The following is a 17,614-nucleotide window of genomic DNA, read 5'->3' as shown; positions in this document are numbered from 1 at the left end:
GTGACCAGTGAACTGTGCCGCATCATCTTCAGAGTAATCAATACACAATATAGGGTGGTTGTACCAATTATGACACTACCTAAGGAAAACTATTTGTACAAAAACAACGAGAAAACCAACGAATGTCATCAATATGTTAAAAGATAGCTTAGCTTCCTTACTTTACGGGAAAAATATAGAAACAGAGCCAATACTACTTTTAGTGTGCCAATGATAGGAACCCTGTACCAGTTATGGATACATTTTTTAACTTCGGTTCCTTTTCGCACTGTTCGTATGCATTCCTTATGGGATTAGCCATAACTGGTACACTATGGCGAAATAGGGTGCAAGGAAGCCGAAATTTTAAGGAAAATGATTTATTTCTACCATAATTTGAGCAAAACGTCGAGATTAAATGAGCGCAACCATCTTTTGTGAACGTAATCTGTTGTTCACAATTTTTTTCTTGTTGATTTACATCGTTAAAGAGTGAAAATCAACTATGGCGAATAATTGGTACTATAGCCATAATTGGTACACTTACCCTATCACCTTACGCTTGGAATTCACGCACCAAACGTGAACCCTCTGCCAAAAACATTTCCCAATCACTCCGACATTCGCATGCAACTTGTGCAGGTACAGTAACGGTCTGCCGTGGGCAAGCGATTCCAATCATCAATAGGACAGATCGGTGAAGTACTAGATTTGTAGTAATGAGCTGAATTTTAGTATGGTGAGAAGGTCAATTCTCCGTTTCTGCAGTGAAATGGTACAAAAAGCGTGAGTATTATGATTCCTTGCCTAATTTGATGCTGTTTGAGCAAAACTTTGGGCAAAAGTGTTGTTGTTTTCTCCATTTCTTGCAACATAAACAACATAGTTATCCAAAGTTTTGCTCAAACAGCATCAAATTAGGCAAGGAATCATAATACCCACGCTTTTTGTACCATTTCATTGCAGAAACGGAGAATTGACCTTCTCACCATACTAAAATTCAGCTCATTACTACAAATCTAGTACTACACCGAACGTGCCCCATTCATTCTGTAGAGACGAGCCAGCCAAGGGCTGAAAGTCTCTCTAATAAAGACAAATCAATCAATCAACCATTCATTCTGTTTCGCCACATTGATCTGTAACTTGACGTAGCAGACGCCATTCGGACCTAAATATAGAAAATCAGCAACTCTCAAGCACTGAAGATGCGTGTTTGTCCCAAGCAGCTGTGTATCTCATTGGTTCTTTGTGTGAGTGTAGCTGGTCTTGCGGTGGCGATACTGGAGTACTATCTACCGGCGGTCAATTATGGTCAAGCTAAAACACCATGCAAAATTCGTAATTCTGTCGTTCTTTCTCTGTTATGAACTAAACAGATAACAGTAAGACTCCGCATTTATACCTGATGAGTTCAACGTTCTGGAACGATGATGTAAATATATATCTGCAAGAAAACATAAGTCAAACTCAGCTGGCAAGCCTCTATTTCAACATAGTCAGCTACAGATGTCCGACTACTGTTCCGATAACTGCCAGTGATTTTCCGTTATCTGCAGTTCTGTAGCAAAAATACCCCAATGATAATGCGTTCGTTGCCCAGCTGCGTAAAACAGACCTTCACTTACTCACGTTCACGTTCATACAGTGTTTCCTTCCATCATCATCATCCTGGTGGCATGTAGAGGTATGAGGACCAGGCCCTGCGCATGCAGCACTAGTCAATCAACTTTAGGCAGAATCAAATCTCCCATTCTTGTTGGCAAGCTCCTTAACGCGTTTTTCGAATCGTCGGAACTAAATAAGAAGCAGGTATAGTAGCAGAGAGTACAATCGGTCACCGAAGGAGGTCAATCGATAGGGTGGTTGGTTATATCCATCATATGTAATTCAAGGCCATCTATTGGCATTGCCATAGTAGGTAGTGGCGTGAGGTTCCTCGTGCTTCTCCTGGGTAGCCACGAACACACGCACACGTCTCCTGAACACCCTTTCCTTACGAATGATAAACGCGTAACTTCGCGGATCAGAAAATGTTCACAGAATTGAATTCTTTCTTTTATTGCGTCGATACGATTTGGCTCAGATTTGGCGCTCCAACCGAGCCAGCAGTCGCTACAAAGTGAGCTCGTGCAAGCCTTTGAGGCAATCCACCGTCCATGTCCCTCCGAAGATGAAAGAGAACCTTCTGCAGAAGCTGTCGTCGCCGGCTGTTACATCGGCACGAGCGATCCCCTTTCGAGTCCCATTCGCGTTCTTCCCTTCCTGTTCCCTCCATTATTCCATTTTAATGTGAACAATTATGTATATGAGATCCGGCGGAGTCCGGCCGCTCATGCACCTTCCCATCCGTCCAGCCAAACCGCCCTCAGTGGGAATGTGCGTAGACACCACCGTGTATGGTGGAGAGGCGAACATCGGGGTTTCCAACCAGTGGCAACTTCCGTCCGGACGCAATCTAATTGTCGTTTTTTATGGGACTTCCATGTTGCCACGTCGACGACAGCATTGTTGCTGCTCCTGAGGAAAGGTACCTACGTGTCAACCGCATTTTTGTGCGGTAGGCATCAGGATTTATTTACATTTTCCCCTGGTTGCTTTCCAAGGTGTGGTTACGTGGAGAAATGGATTAGTTACCTATGTCGGTACTTGTTACTCGTGGAGCAAAAAGCCCAGGAGAGTTCGGAACTCCGGTTGGTGATGTGGCGGTCAGTAGTAAATCTGGTGGTTAATAGTGGCCATGGCCTCCTAAATTTTACTGAATCAGAATCGATTAGCTGCAAGTTACAATGGTTCTTTAACATCCGGAGACGGTGACCTAAGAATGCAAATGAGAAATTCGGTTCGAATTTGTGGAGAAATTTGAAATGAATGTATCACAGACAAACAGACGTAACACTCTTGAAAACAGCTTGGAACATGCATTTAACGATCAATTCAAATTTCATTTGATTTGCGCGATCGTTCCACCAAAGGCGCTAGTGTTCGATCACTTTGACGTTTTCCAGTGTACACGTTGCTGAATGATGCAAACGAAAATTACAGGCAATTTGTGTAGTAGTGTGCGTGTTAGCAAAACGTCAAATCGAAATCCATCATGGCCGACAGTGCTGCGCGCGGTTCTACCAACAGGTGGCAGTGTGCTCATGAAAATGACACCGGGCAAAAGTTTCTGATGAATTTCCTCTAAGAGTTACGTCTGTTTGTCTGTGAATGTATGGAGTTTATTTTGTAAAGGTGGGTAACGGGTTGTCTATTAGATGCATTTTCTGATTCGTATAGGGGATTCTGGGGTAATACGCACCAGTTAAGGAAGATGCGTCCAAATGCATATAAAAGGGCAATAATTTATTGTTTTAATGCATGCATTCTTTGCAAATACTATCATTCTAAGCAATATCGAACAAAATTTCAGCCTCATATAGTTCAGCTTTTGAAAATAACGTTTTTTTTGTAAAGACCAACATTACGGCTTCGTATGATTATGCGGGGCAGTATGCACCCATGCTCGGGGTAAAATGCACCACAACATTGGGGCAAGATGCACTGTCGAGTTTATAAATATTTTCCTTCTAAAAGAAAATGCATGTTTTCTAAGGTTTTAAGACGATTAATAGCTCAATTTCATTTGCGATTACTGACACAGTACTCATAGATATTATTACTGCTTGTTTTCTATAGGTGCGTTTTGCCCCGACACATGGAGTGCATATTGCCCCAATCAAGAGTAAAAAAAAAATTGTTTAAAATATATAATCCACGTACATTACTGTTTAAGTAATTCTTCCTACGCTTAGTATTGCCCTCAATCAGCTAAATAAACACAACAGCTTAAGAGATTTGGTCGGTTTTCACCATCAAACCGTTCGATAAACGATCGGGAAAATTACATCAGAAACCTGCTTTTTGATTTTATTATTTTTTCTCACTAATTACGTAACGCAGATACGTAAAATTTTCCAGGTGCTCATTTAAAGGGACGTTCTATTTGACTGACAAGGTTTCAAAGCCCCAAAATCGATAATTCCTGAAAAATCAATGGGGTGCGTTTTGCCTCGACGGTGCATATTACCCCAGATGCCCCTAAAGAAGGTCCTAGGTCCAATCTTGGCCCGCACCTTTGTAACTTTTTGTCTACCTGCTTCCTCTTCTCTAGCTATTAGCGCATTTGCCCAAAAGTACACGCGGCAAATCCCTGAGGAAAGGAACAGCCGCGTTTTTTGCTCTCCTTTTACTCTATTCTTATGGGAGATAACATTGCGGCGTTTCCCCAAGTGCGGCTGTTCCTTTGCAAGATGATTTGCCGCGTGGAATTTCGTGCAAATGCGCGTTTGGAACATTACAAAGGCCGCGCGGTGAATCATATTCAGCACACCCGACAATATTCAACTCATGTATATCGTATCATAGAAATCGCAACAACCATAAACGCGTTGAAAAAGCCGTTTGCTTTCCCACCAACTTCACAACAAAGTAGCAATCATCCATACAACGCCTACAAGCTTTGCAACCAGCGATATGTGCCGCATCATCTTCAGAGTAATCAACACACAATATAGCACCACAGACAAACAGACGTATCACTTGGAACAAAGTGCCATTAAAACCATCGTCTCAAAAATATAATCGCCTAACGCTAAATATGCTGTACGTCCCAAACCTACAGAGTAGATGGCGGTAGTGAGCAAACGTCAAATAGGAGCAAAAACAATTTGAGCGCCATGAGCGATAGATAGCGAACTAAAGAATATTTGAATATTCCGTTAAAAAAGGAAACGATGAGAAGTGGGTGGAGTAAGACGTCTGTTTGTCTGTGATATCACTTTACGCCAGGCATCCACGCGCCAATGTGAACTCCCTGAGACACAGCCATTTCCCTAGAACACTCTGAATCCCGGCTCGACCTTGTGCAGACGCAGATGACTCATCTGCCTTGCGAAAGCGAGTACAATCATCATTTTCTTCCCCCTCCACGCCTTGACGTAGCAGGCCCCATTCTTGCCTAAAATAGAAGATAACCAACTTTCACACACTCAAGATGACTGTTAGTATCAAGCATTCATCTGATTGGTTCCTTGTGTAAGTAAACTGATCTGACAAAAAAAGTGTGGCAACTACGGACGGCCAATCGAGTTTAAGCCCAATTCTAGTTGTTCTGTCGATAAATGCCTGAAGAGCAGCTGTGGGAATCGTGCAATTATTCGCGTCACATTTGAAAAGGGACTATCTGCAAAACAAATTAGATTTTGATGCCTTTCCCTAGCATATCCCAACAGTAGCTCATCCGCCTAACCATTAGCAGTATCCAGGGTGGTCTGGCCTATCAGAACGGCAAATAAAATAAACCTCAGAAAATTTTGTAATAGATTCTTCAAAAGAATTTCTTAAAATAGTATTCAGAGACGATATTGGAGCTAATTTACTAAATATTTTGCTAAATCTTGTGATTTTTTACTCGTATTCTAATGAAGAAAACTGCTACATCCATAGAAAAGATTTCTCGGGAAAACACTTTACTATTTGTTCCACGAACACCCTGGAATATTCGTAAGAAGTTACTATTGTGTGAAATTTCAGAAGTCTATTCCAAAAGTATCTTGAAAAATCGTTTGCGAAACTAGTACAGCAACAACAGAACACAAAGAGAAAATTTCTAGAGAGGCTTCCGATGTAACTTCTACAAAGATTACTCATTACAGAATTTTGGAAAAAGGTCTAGGGAAATCTATGAGAATAGGGTTGGTTGTTTGGTAATCGTTCTTACGACCTTGAAACGGAATTTATTGTTCAACTTGGGCCAAAGGTTCCATCTAAATGATCTATCCCAGGATTTCCCAAGACAACATCCTAGGAAATGCAGGGATCTGAAAAATCCCGAAACCCAACATATTTTTCCGAAATTCCCGGAATTTCCCGAAATTTGAAAAAGAACGAAGTATGTTTCATTAAAAACATTTCTTCTCACTCCAATTCTTTTTTATCAATGTTTCAATTTTTACATTCGATTCTAAACTATCTGGCAGGTCAAGTGGACATTTTTTCTAGAAAATTTAATATCTTTTAACGAAAAATAGGTTACTGACTTTTTCGGTAAAGTATGAAAATGTGGATTTTAAGATTTTTTTACGAAACATGTGAAATATTTGCAGATGAAACTTCTGCAAAGCTTTCTGGGGGATATCTTAAATCCTTGTAAGGTACACCGGGGCGGGCAAGTTGAAACGGGTGGGGCAAGATGAAACAGAGGGTAAACATGATGTTTTGTAATGGTGATAAACAATTTGATTGCCATAACACATAGTTTTTAATCCAAACAATCTTTTAGCAAAGGATAAATGTCCAAATTGTATTGAAATCTATTTCAAAACTTCGCGTTTCATCTTGCCCCACCCGTTTAAACTTGCCCCGGTGTACCTTAGCTATTTCTGACAGACTTCCTTGGGTCAGTTCTTTTTTGATAGAATTCCCCTAAGAATAAAGTATTGACATTTTTATTATTTGAGCAATAACTTGACGCATTTCCAATAGAATTAGGGGGAGTAGTCGATCACATAAGCCTTGATAAAATGATTCACTGAATGTCCATTCAGAATCATTAGCAGAATTTTTTGGAAGTAAAAAATGGAAGAGAATTACTAACGGAGCTCTGCAGTTATGTTATGTTGTATCTGGAAGATTTCTTGGCGTAAAGTTATTTCTGAAGAAATTATGGAAATTTAAACCAACAAATAAACATTTCCAGAGTCCCTGAAGAAGAGCCCAAATGGACCAAAACGTCGGGCAAAATGAAATATCGGCATTTTGATTTTGTCAAGACTGAGAAGCCACAAAACATCAGGAATTCCTTGAGACAAATTCTTCTAAAGTCTAGGCGTAATGTGTAGTGGAGCTCATGGTAATATTCAAAACGATTATCAATGGGGAATGTTGGGATCATCACTCTTGCATGGATTAATACCTATTGACAGCAGCATTTCGGTTATACAGCTTCAATGCTGAAACATGTATTTAATTATTAACAAACTATTTTCTATTTACATTGTTTGCGAAGGGATTGTACTTCTAAACTGCTCACTTCATCGCCTTGTAATTCTACTAATTGTAGAAATAGCAAATTGTTAAAATACACATAAATAAAAACCAAAAAATCATCGTCTTCTTTTCAACTACTTTCCAATTTGTGCAGTGTTGACAGTTTTACTAGAAAACCTAGAAAAAGAGACATTTGTAGTGAAATTTTTAAAGAAATTCCTTCAACATTTCTGAGCATAACCTATCGTTGCAGCCTGTACCGGTAGTAATGCAGCAATACCATGATATAAGAAAATACTAATTTCTTGTTAAATCAACAGCTGAAGGTTGTATTTTATCAAGGTATCCAGATTGAACTATCGAAGTCAGATGAAGAAATTCCTGGAGGCTTAAAAGCATCTAATGTGTTTCATAAAATATTTTTTGGAAAAAAAACTTCTACAAGTTCATTTGGAGGATCTGTTCAAAGATGGTTTCAAACAATCTTAAAAAAAGCTACAAATTGAAAATTTCTGATCACTTTTCCGACCTTTTCCAGCCAGAGAAATTTCCATATTTGTTCCCAGAAATAACAATAGCTTTAACAGGAATTGTGTTGAGTCTTTTTTAATATTTTCCTCTAGGTATGTGTGTGCCGTTTGAAATTAATTTGGGTTCGTTCAAATATAACGTAACGCAAAGGGAGGAGGGAGGGGGTCTAGCGCTGCGTTACGCTTCATACAAAATTTCAAAATGTCTCATACAAAAGTTGTAACGTGGGGGAGGGAGGGGGTCTGAAATTGTCAGATTTTACGTTACATAATATTTGAATGAACCCTTTGAAAAATCTCTCGACAATCTACGCTGGAAATTCCACCTCGAACTTTCTTATGCCTTACGTGTTATTAGGGTTGTCTCTAGAAATTTCTTCAGCTATCTCTTTACAAGTTGTGCCAAAACTTTCGATCTAGAAAATGTGGTTTATTGTCCAAAACATTTTATCTCGGAAGAAGATGAGAACTTCATTTGAAAGATTTCAAACATTCTTGAATGGTTCAAATTGTCTTTACACATACACATGTAAGTTTTTTTCGGTCTGTATTTCCATGCAAACTTTTAGTCATCAAGGCTATGGTCCTACTGGGCCCCCTCCCAAGAACCACAATTTTAGAACAGGATGAATATGTGGCCATAGGATCAAGAAGGATACTCATACCCTGCCTAAAAATTTAAACAATATTCTATCATTTCTTTATATCGTAGTTGTTGACATCGATGTTAAAAATCGGTGGTTCATAAAATACCAAAAAATAAGGTTTTGAAGGGACATGACGAGTCGATTAGGCGTTCATAGAACCATTGGGAAAGGGAATGACTAGGATCCAGGTAGAAGCGCGGCGTCGTCAAACATCAAGAACCTTATTTACATTTGGCTAACGATCTGAGCTGTCAATTTTGAACTCCGTTCCATGAACAATCTAGTTGCCTAGATTGCGATAAAAAATGTGAACACGCACGTAAGAGCAATTAGTGAACGTTTTCGGCACGCCCACAGAACATGAGCGTTTAAAATGCATCTCTGTTAAAATTACCTTCTCATTGGGATTTTATTACTATTATTTTTTTTCATTACATTTTCATTATGCACCCATAATCCAATTCTTGAACCGTTTGCATGACTGTCAATTTTTCGGTTTCTGGGGAGTTCCAGTTTCAAGGGTTTCTCAGATGGTCTCAGGGGGTTTCAAGGGGATATCATTGGCGTTCCAGAGGTTTCCGAAGAGATTTCAGGGGGTTCCAGAGCGTTCCAAGGGATTTCAATGAGTTTCAGAAGGGTTAAGGACGTTCCAAAGAGTTTTAAGCCATTTTAGAAAACTTCCAGGGCTTCAAGGAGTTGCAGGAGCGTTTCAGCAGATTTCAGTTGATTTCAGGGGCGCCACAGGGTGTTTCAAGCGGTTTCAATGGGTACCGGGAGGTTTCAAGAGCTTCCATGGATGTTTTAGAGGCTCTCAGAGAGTTGCTGAGGTGTTTCACGGGGTTCCAGGGGCGTCCATTCAATACCCTCCTGAAATTTCTGAAAAGCCTCTTGAAACCCTTCTGAAACTCACATGAAACTTAAAAATCCCGCGCTTAATATTGATTTTCTTCTCGATTAATAGCCTGGTCGGCCAATCACTTTTGATTGTTCTTATTGTTCTACATAGATGCTAGTCCTAGTCGTCTTTCATCGTAACGCACTGGTAGGCCATCCGAGCACTGAATTGGGCAGATAAATGATTCAAAGTGGTCTTACAATGGTGTACCTGAACGTTGATTAAACGCATTCTTTGGAGTTTAACACCCAAATTCCAGTGACACATAGGCGTGAAAGATCTCAAAGCTGTCTACATCTTTCTTAGGTGTCCAACTAACCATCCTTTCCCATCCCTCAGCAGTCACAAGGACGTGGCCAGGACAGTTCTCGACCATTGATGGATTGCGTCAGTCTTGTCTAAGAGTCAGAGATATGTCCCAAATCTTTGTGCTTTGGTTCGGACGGGAAGACGGCAACCCTCATAACAGCGGTCGACGACCTACGAGTTTGTGCGATCCGCTTAAGGGCAAACGTCTTGAAATCCCGCTTCAACAGTGCATTAGAACTTCAGACGCACAAATCTCAAGAAGCAAGCTCCAAACTATAGTGCATTTTATTATTCTGTTCTTGCTCACTTCTAATAAGCTTAAAATACGAAGCTGGTTTTGTTTACGAAGAGATTTGTGCTTTCAAAATCGTGAGTAGGTGCCAAAGTCGGCCATTGTTATGTCCATTTTAAGATTCTAACAATTCTGTCCTTAACGCTAATGCTAATGATAAAACAAATGAAAATAAAAAAATCAATACTAACCGTTTAACAATTGACTAACAAGCCTTACACTCCTAATAATGTTTTAAAGCGTTCTTGCGAAGGCTAACTTAATCAAGAATACACGGAGAAAAAACATTAGTAAACACAAACAAATTTCGGTTTGATTTAACCGGAATTTCATGTTGAATTTGGCACAAACGGAATATCGGTTTGATTTTACTAACCGTGGCAGTTGAAACTAATTAAAATTTGGGTTTGTTTTTCCGGAGCTTCAGTGGTTAAATTTACCAACCAGTTAGTTGTTTGATTTTGACAACTTCGAAAACAAATGATTAGTTGCTTAGTTGGTTCAACTAATATTGTTGGTTTGTTATTGACAAATGTTAGTTTATTTCAAACTAAATACCACGGTTTGAAATAAACGGACCAGATTGTTGAAAATACTACTATTCGGTTGAAATTCCTTGCTTTGCCATTAGATTTATTTTTAAATACTTTTATATGTAAATAATAAATATCCTTATATAATATTGTTGGTTGAACGTCTAATTTATTTGTCCTCATTTAAAAAAAAACAGTTTTACCATTATTACAAACTCCAGATGAAACGTCCGGTATATGGATCCGAAATCCGGAATGAGGTATCCTCATAGCTGGATTTTTCGAAATATTGTTCTTAAAGGGAGTCGGCAGACGGATGAATTAACCTAGATAAAGAGCAGATATTGTTTTTCCCTCATTGAATTCCAGCGTGTTCGTGTCGATCAATTCTTCTCCTTTGAATGTAAGAACGGCTTTTTTGCTTCAGCGAAGATAACCAAGATGGCGTTCATGGGTTCGACAGCAGTAATTTTTTTGTTGACCTGCTACGTTCCCTCAGCTACTGAGCGTCTGGAAATAAAAACAAGCCATTTTTTAATATATTTCCTCTGCCAATGATGAAAGATATTACTTACCCGAACATGATATGAATAGTTCTGCTCTTTTTTGTTTCACTAGTCGACTATCCTTGAAGGGTTTGATTGAAACATTATCAGAGCCTCGATCAGAGCCAGCACGTAGCGGTAGGATTCCATGCCGTAGATACAACAAAAGGTTGATTAGTAACAAACTAATTTGTTTGTTGTTTTTGCTTCCAACAAAGCGATAGTTTGAAACAACTACCCGGTCGGTTGAATCAAACTAAAGATTCAGATTGTTCAGCGTTTTCAACAACGAAATCGAAACAACCCAAATTTTAGTAAATTCAAACCACACAAACGGGATTGTACGACATTTCCCCGAAAACCAGTTCCCCGAATGAAGTTTCCCCGAAAGTTATTTCCCCGAAAAACGATTCCCCGAACGAACCGTTTCCCCGAATGTACCATTTCCCCGAAATATTTATAATACTATTTTTAGCACTGGTTTCTAATCTTTTTCTTAATTAATATCAAAATCATGGAAACTTTCACATCTCAATGATATTGTGCATTCCCTCTTACCATGAATTCTTCGAGTTATAATGTTCTTCATGGTGCTACAAAGAGGTTTGCTTTTTTTTATTTTAAAATATGGGTCGTTCTTTTCTGTTGTACTGATTAAAAATGACATCGCACTCAACTAAGAACACGCTCATCATAGTTTTCCCTTCTTTTATTCATAGGCTGTTCTTTCTATTTATTTTTGAATTTTCAATCGATGAAAACGCCCTTTAACCCTTTGGAGCCGATTTGTTTCGCCGCTGTCGACGCAACCTCGCTGGTGTCGAATACGTTTGTTATGCTCGGTTTCATCGCCGGGGTCATATATGACCCCTCCGGCTCCAAAGGGTTAAACGCATAATAACAGATTTGGAGCTAAACACTCTTCAGTTTTTTGTAAATCAATGGATTAATCATGACCGAAGTAGCATTTGGAATTGACATTTCTACAGAACATACTAGTCGTTAGACCGCCGGCAATATTTTGAAAGAACAGTATATGATGAAAGAAGGGAGAATCTTTGATGAAGATTTCTACTATAACACCTAAAGATACCTACTAGAACAGTCAATCACAAAAAAATAAATATAGCAGTAGTCAAATTACCGATGATTGATTGAGCAGTTCAACTTGAAAGAACAGCCTATGTTTGAAAGAAGGAAAATTTTATTAAATGGAAGGTTATCAATCTAGCCAAAAAGACGCTGCTGGATCTTTAGGCAGAAGTATGTCAGGCCAAAGTACGTTAGGCTGCAATCATTCGGCCGAAAGTATCATTACGCCGGACGAGCATCATTACGATTGAGTTGAAAGCCAAGAAAAAACCCAGTTTGGTCATATATAACCAATACTCAAAAGATTAGCCGACTTCTCAAAGAAGGGTAATCTGTCAGTAACATTGTTTAGTCAAATACACTAGAAGAGGTTCTTAGAACCATAATAAAACCAAAATAATAGATAGGAAGGTTTATGGTGGTTTTCGAAACCTCTGAAAGACTAATTGTCTATCAACATGTTACTTGGGTTGATCATCAGTACTTCAGTAACAGTATAACATCAACACCAAGAAATCATCTATGTGAGAAAAGGGAAAAAGAAAAAATAATATTGTAAAATCATGGAAGTATATCTCAGTATCCATAGAATTCCCTAGATTCAAGGAATGTAATACACTCAAGGGACTCAAACATTTTCTAGGCCTTCGAAAACAAATTTTAACATCGTTTATGAAGAAAATTAAGAAGACGGCCTATTGACCAATTCTACCCTATGAACTTCAGCTTCGCAGCCCATTCGGCTTAACGTACTTCGGTCTGACGTACTTTGGCTAAGCGTATTTCGTCCTAAAGACCGGATGCCCCTAGTTGTGCATTGGCTCAATGTTAAATGGCATATGCAAAAATCTGTTCGGGGAAACGGTACATTGGGGGAAACGGTACATAACATTCGGGGAAATGGTACATTCGGGGAAACGGTACATTCGGGGAAATGGTACATTCGGGGAAACTTCATTCGGGGAACTGGTTTTCGGGGAAATGTCGTACAATCCACAAACGGGTGTAAAATATACGATTTGTTTGTTTTTCCATAGTAATCCTTTGTAAGTAAAAACAACAAACTTGTCGGTTTGTTTCAAATCCAAATTGAGGTTTGAAAACATCAAAAATGCGTTTTGATATTACTATTTCTCTGGTTTGAAAATCGACAAACGAGTTTGTTATTTCAAACTGCACAGATTTCTGTCCGTGTCCATTTTGGTCACTAACCTTTACAGGGCGGCGCCTGAAGCTGAAGACAATCAAAATTTTCAAACCGCAGAAAAGTACACAGGTCGCTAAATTTCGTATCTGGTATTGCGCAGTTCCCACCCAACTGGACCCCTTTCGCAGTTAGTATAAGTGCGGGATCGTGAATAAAACTGCGATTTTGCATCGAATCGTTTCGGTGTCTTCTGCGCACTTATTCAGCACTTTGTAATGCATAAGTGCGCAGAAGACACCGACACGATTCGATGCAAAATCGCAGTTTTATTCACGATCCCGCACTTATACTAACTGCGAAAGGGGTCCAGTGGGGTGGGAAATGCGCAATAAAAAATTTTTAATTTGCTCTACAATATCATCAAATATATGTACTTATTTCATCTAGTATGTGAAACTACATGGCTCTGGATCAGTTTGGTCTGGTTGTTCATCGAATTTAAGCAAATTTTATTACTGTTATAGTAATTTTGTTTAATGACCATTGGGCGCGCAGTTTTTTGATACCCGCTTATCAGGCTTACATTATCACATGTTAAACATCAAATATGTTTATTTTTATTTTGCAGTGCTAGAATATAGACATTGACTGATACACTGTCATGGAAAAATAGTCATATATATCCCATATTTAGCGTGTAATAGTGCCTTGAACTTTTCGCATTTTTTCCTGCCGCACCCTGTATATCACTTCATTTTGACTTGAACAAGATTCTTTGTTCTTGATCCTTCTTTTACATTCCTGGCCTAGTCTGCCGTGTTCGGCATAGTTGTCCCATGTTAATAGGGATTCCCATAGAACATGGGACAACTATGCTGCACACGGCAGTAGTCAGATGGGAACTCATACTCCAATGATACCAATAGTTAGTTACAACTCAATTTCGTCCAGCATAATTTTACATTCTGTTCCCTTTCTCTCTCTCTATCCTTTTCCACAGGCATCAAATGTCCAGTGTGCAGCAAGTTTGTCATGCCCGATGACATAGAGTGTCATTTAGTAATGTGCCTAACGAAACCTCGTTTGTCTTACAATGGTAAGTTGTTATTGGTTGGTTGCTACCGCCACGCCGGCTGCCGGTTGGCCGCCAGGAGACTAGCTGGCCCGACCGCAAAATGATGACCGACTCTAACTTTTCTATCTCTCTCTCTGTTTTTTTCTCTCTTTCACTCTTCCCCGCAGAGGATTGCTTAACGGATGCCAAGGGTGAATGTGTTATATGCTTAGAAGATTTATGTCCCGGTGATATCATTGCTAGATTACCATGCTTATGCATCTATCATAAAGGGTGAGTAATGCTTGGGTGGTAGGGTGTTCCAGAATTTCACTTTGTCGGAAAGGTTTCCTGGGAATTCCTCCATGTGTTAGTAGCTCCTGGAGTTCTTCAAAGGATTATTTTGTGAATTCCTGCAGGGATTTTCTCGGGAGTTCTTACAGGCATTCCCTGGCGGATTTTTTCAAGGATTCCTTCGGAAATTCCTACAAGGATTCCTTCGGGAATTCCTCCACGAATTCCTTCGGGAATTCTTCCACGGATTCCTCCGGGAAATCCTCCACGGATTCCTTCGGGAATTCCTCCACGGGTTCCTTCGGGAGTTCCTCCAGGGATTCCCTTGGGAATTCTTCCAGGGATTCCCTTGAGAATTCTTCCAGGGATTCCCTTGGAAATTCTTCCAGGAATTCTCTTGTGAATTCCTCCAGGGATTCCCTTGGGAATTTCTTCAGGGATTCCCTCGGGAATTCCTCCAGGGATTCCCTCGGGAATTCCTCCAGGGATTCCCTCGGGAATTCCTCCAGGGATTCCCTCGGGAATTCCTCCAGGGATTCCCCTGGGGAATTCCTCCAGGGATTCCCTCGGGAATTCCTCCTGGGATTCCCTCGGGAATTCCTCCAGGGATTCCCTCGGGAATTCCTCCAAAAATTCCCTCAGGAATTCCTCCAGGGATTCCTTTAGGAATTCCTCCAGGGATTCCCTCGGGAATTCCTCCAGGGATTCCCTCGGGAGTTCCTCCAGGGATTCCCTCGGGAATTCCTCCAGGGATTCCCTCGGAAATTCCTCCAGGGATTTCCTCGGGAATTTTTCTCCAGCGATTCCCTCGGGAATTCCTCCAGGGATTCCCTCGGGAATTTTTCTCCTGGGATTTCCACGGGAATTCCTCCAGGGATTCCCTCGGGAATTCCTCCAGGGATTTCCTCGGGTATCCCTCGGTAATTTTTCTCCAGCGATTCCCTCGGGAATTCCTCCAGGGATTCCCTCGGGAATTCCTCCAGGGATTCCCTCGGGAATTTTTCTCCAGCGATTCCCTCGGGAATTCCTCCAGGGATTCCCTCGGGAATGTTTCTCCTGGGATTTCCTCCAGGGATTCCCTCGGGAATTTCTGCAGAAGTTTCTTCCGAATGTTTTCATCATCCTAAGGCACCATAATAGGAACAACCCCTTACATTCCCTGACAAAGTAAACTTTTGGAACAGCCTAATGGCTTATGCCCAGTTATTGACTTCCGTCTTCGTCTTCCATTGTAGATGTATCGACAAATGGTTCGAGGTGAATCGCAGCTGTCCGGAACATCCGGGTGACTAGTGAAGCTAATTCGGGACGCGTCACGTTCGGTTTCCTGTTTCCTGGTTTTTTGTACTAGTTAGTAACGGAGGACGGAGAGGTCGGCCGACAGATGGGGAACGGGTCATCCGAAGCCGGGACGTGGCAACGCTGGGCTCACGCACGGGACGACGGGATGGGACGAGTCTACACTAGTGGTTTAGTAGTAATAGTTGTAGTAGTAATTAAACAATTGATACACACTGCAAGAGAGATCGAGCAGCGGTGTGGAGTGATGACGACGGTGATGATGGACGTCGCGAGGAAGGTGTGCGCGCGAGGGGGTTTCGATTTGCTGGGCAAATCGAGACCCTCGGGAAAGTGGAATCGTCAGCTAGCATCGGGGCCACCGGAGAGATGATTGTACCAGGACGGACGGACGATTTCGCTTATTTTATAGTGTGAACGTTATTTTTTACCTGATTTAAATATACCGGAAGTACGCAAGCGAAGGCGCAACAGACACGCAATAAAATCTTAATACCTGCTACATGGAAGCCACCTAGGTGCAAAGGTGGCCACGAAAGGGACAACGTTTACTGGGCAAGCTTTTTTACTGCAATAAATCGATAAGTAGGTGGAAACTAGAGACTAAGCTCACACGTTTTGGATAACTGATTTGTTTTTATTTCTGCGTGTTAAGCAAACATTAGAATCTACCAAAAATCAACCCGGAAAATAATACAAAATGCGCACGATCGAACTAAAATAGCTAAAATATCAAAACGAACCTGTAGCGTCTATTTAGGCAAATTATATTTTTAACCAATTCTATCCGAGTAAAATACTATTTGAACGTGTCACAAATCGAACTACAAATGGTTTTAATTTTCTATTCTCCTACCGCGCTCTTGACTGTCGATTGTTAGCTGACGTTAGTGTGAGAGCATGAAAAAACGAATCATATATATACTATACATAATAAAATGTGGAAGGATGTTGTAGTGTTGCTCGCGAGACACATCGCTTTGTAAATATTAAAAGTTAAGCAAAACGGAAACAAGAGACGACGTTAAAAATAGATCTAAACAAAAACAAAAAAAAAATCTAACTGATTAAAATAGTGATCCCAAAACAAAGAAAACAGAACAAAAAAAATGACAGATATATGAGTAACCGCAGAAAGAAGAGGAAGAGATCATAAAAAGCAGATATCTGTAAGTGAAATTATGTAGTGATCTTATTATGATTTACAAAAATTTGAAACAGACTAAAAAAAAGGAAGAAAACTCGATGAGAAAACATACTGTTAACAATCTACGGCTACAGTCTTAAACACACCACACTCACACACAAACCCACACATACACACAGGCATACACACAGAAACAGACAGGAAAACAAGTAACAATAACTAAAGTTAAAACCAGTAAAATAAAATGGCAGCAGTATGTTATACATGTGTACGAAGCAAAACAATAAACAGAGCAATTTTCTCAATAATTAAAATTTACACCGTTTTATTTTATTTCGCCATTTTTATGTTCCACACATCCACATTCATTCATTTGTGTCACAGCAAGAATCAGGTATCTCGTCGTATGAATAAAAATTATAGATACTACCTAAAATAGGTATCTATAGCCCCCGTAAAGTTCTTACCGGCATTCTTCCAAGATTTGAACAATAGAACAATCTTCCCGGGGTTCCTCCTTGCGAATCTTCAATGATTCTTAAAGCCCCACCGATTTCCGTAGTTTTTCACGGGGATCCTGCAAAATTTCTCTCCAGAATTTCAGTCAAAGGATTACCCGGTATTGGTCCTAGATCCCTTGAGGGTTTTTTTTTCCAGAGTTCTTTCTGCTTTTACCCAAAAAAAAAAGGAAAATCGTGGTATTTCTTCGAGGATTTATCCCGGGATCTCTACAGAAGTTTTGCTCAGAATATTTATCACATTTTGTCACGGAATTTCTCTCAGGAGTCTTCTTGAATGATTTTCCATAAATCCTTCCGG

At 40.1% G+C, this 17,614-nt stretch overlaps 1 protein-coding gene across 1 annotated transcript in view; it reads left to right on the top strand.

Annotated features, from left to right (window-relative positions):
* The window catches only part of LOC109409462 (E3 ubiquitin-protein ligase znrf2), a gene marked incomplete at its 5' end in the record, with an annotated part of 61,210 nt that extends 44,097 nt beyond the window's left edge, over positions 1–17,113 (top strand). The window contains 3 exon segments of the mRNA XM_062845137.1: positions 14,002–14,097; positions 14,244–14,349; positions 15,585–17,113. Of these exon segments, the coding sequence (XP_062701121.1) occupies positions 14,002–14,097; positions 14,244–14,349; positions 15,585–15,642 (260 nt within the window).
* Between the last annotated feature and the right edge of the window lie 501 nt (positions 17,114–17,614).

Source organism: Aedes albopictus, chromosome 1, assembly GCF_035046485.1.
Source record: "Aedes albopictus strain Foshan chromosome 1, AalbF5, whole genome shotgun sequence".
In the NCBI taxonomy this organism is placed as follows: Eukaryota; Metazoa; Arthropoda; class Insecta; order Diptera; family Culicidae; genus Aedes; species Aedes albopictus.
The sequence above is the reverse complement of the archived record's forward strand: the minus strand, read 5'-3'. Positions and strand labels throughout refer to the sequence as shown.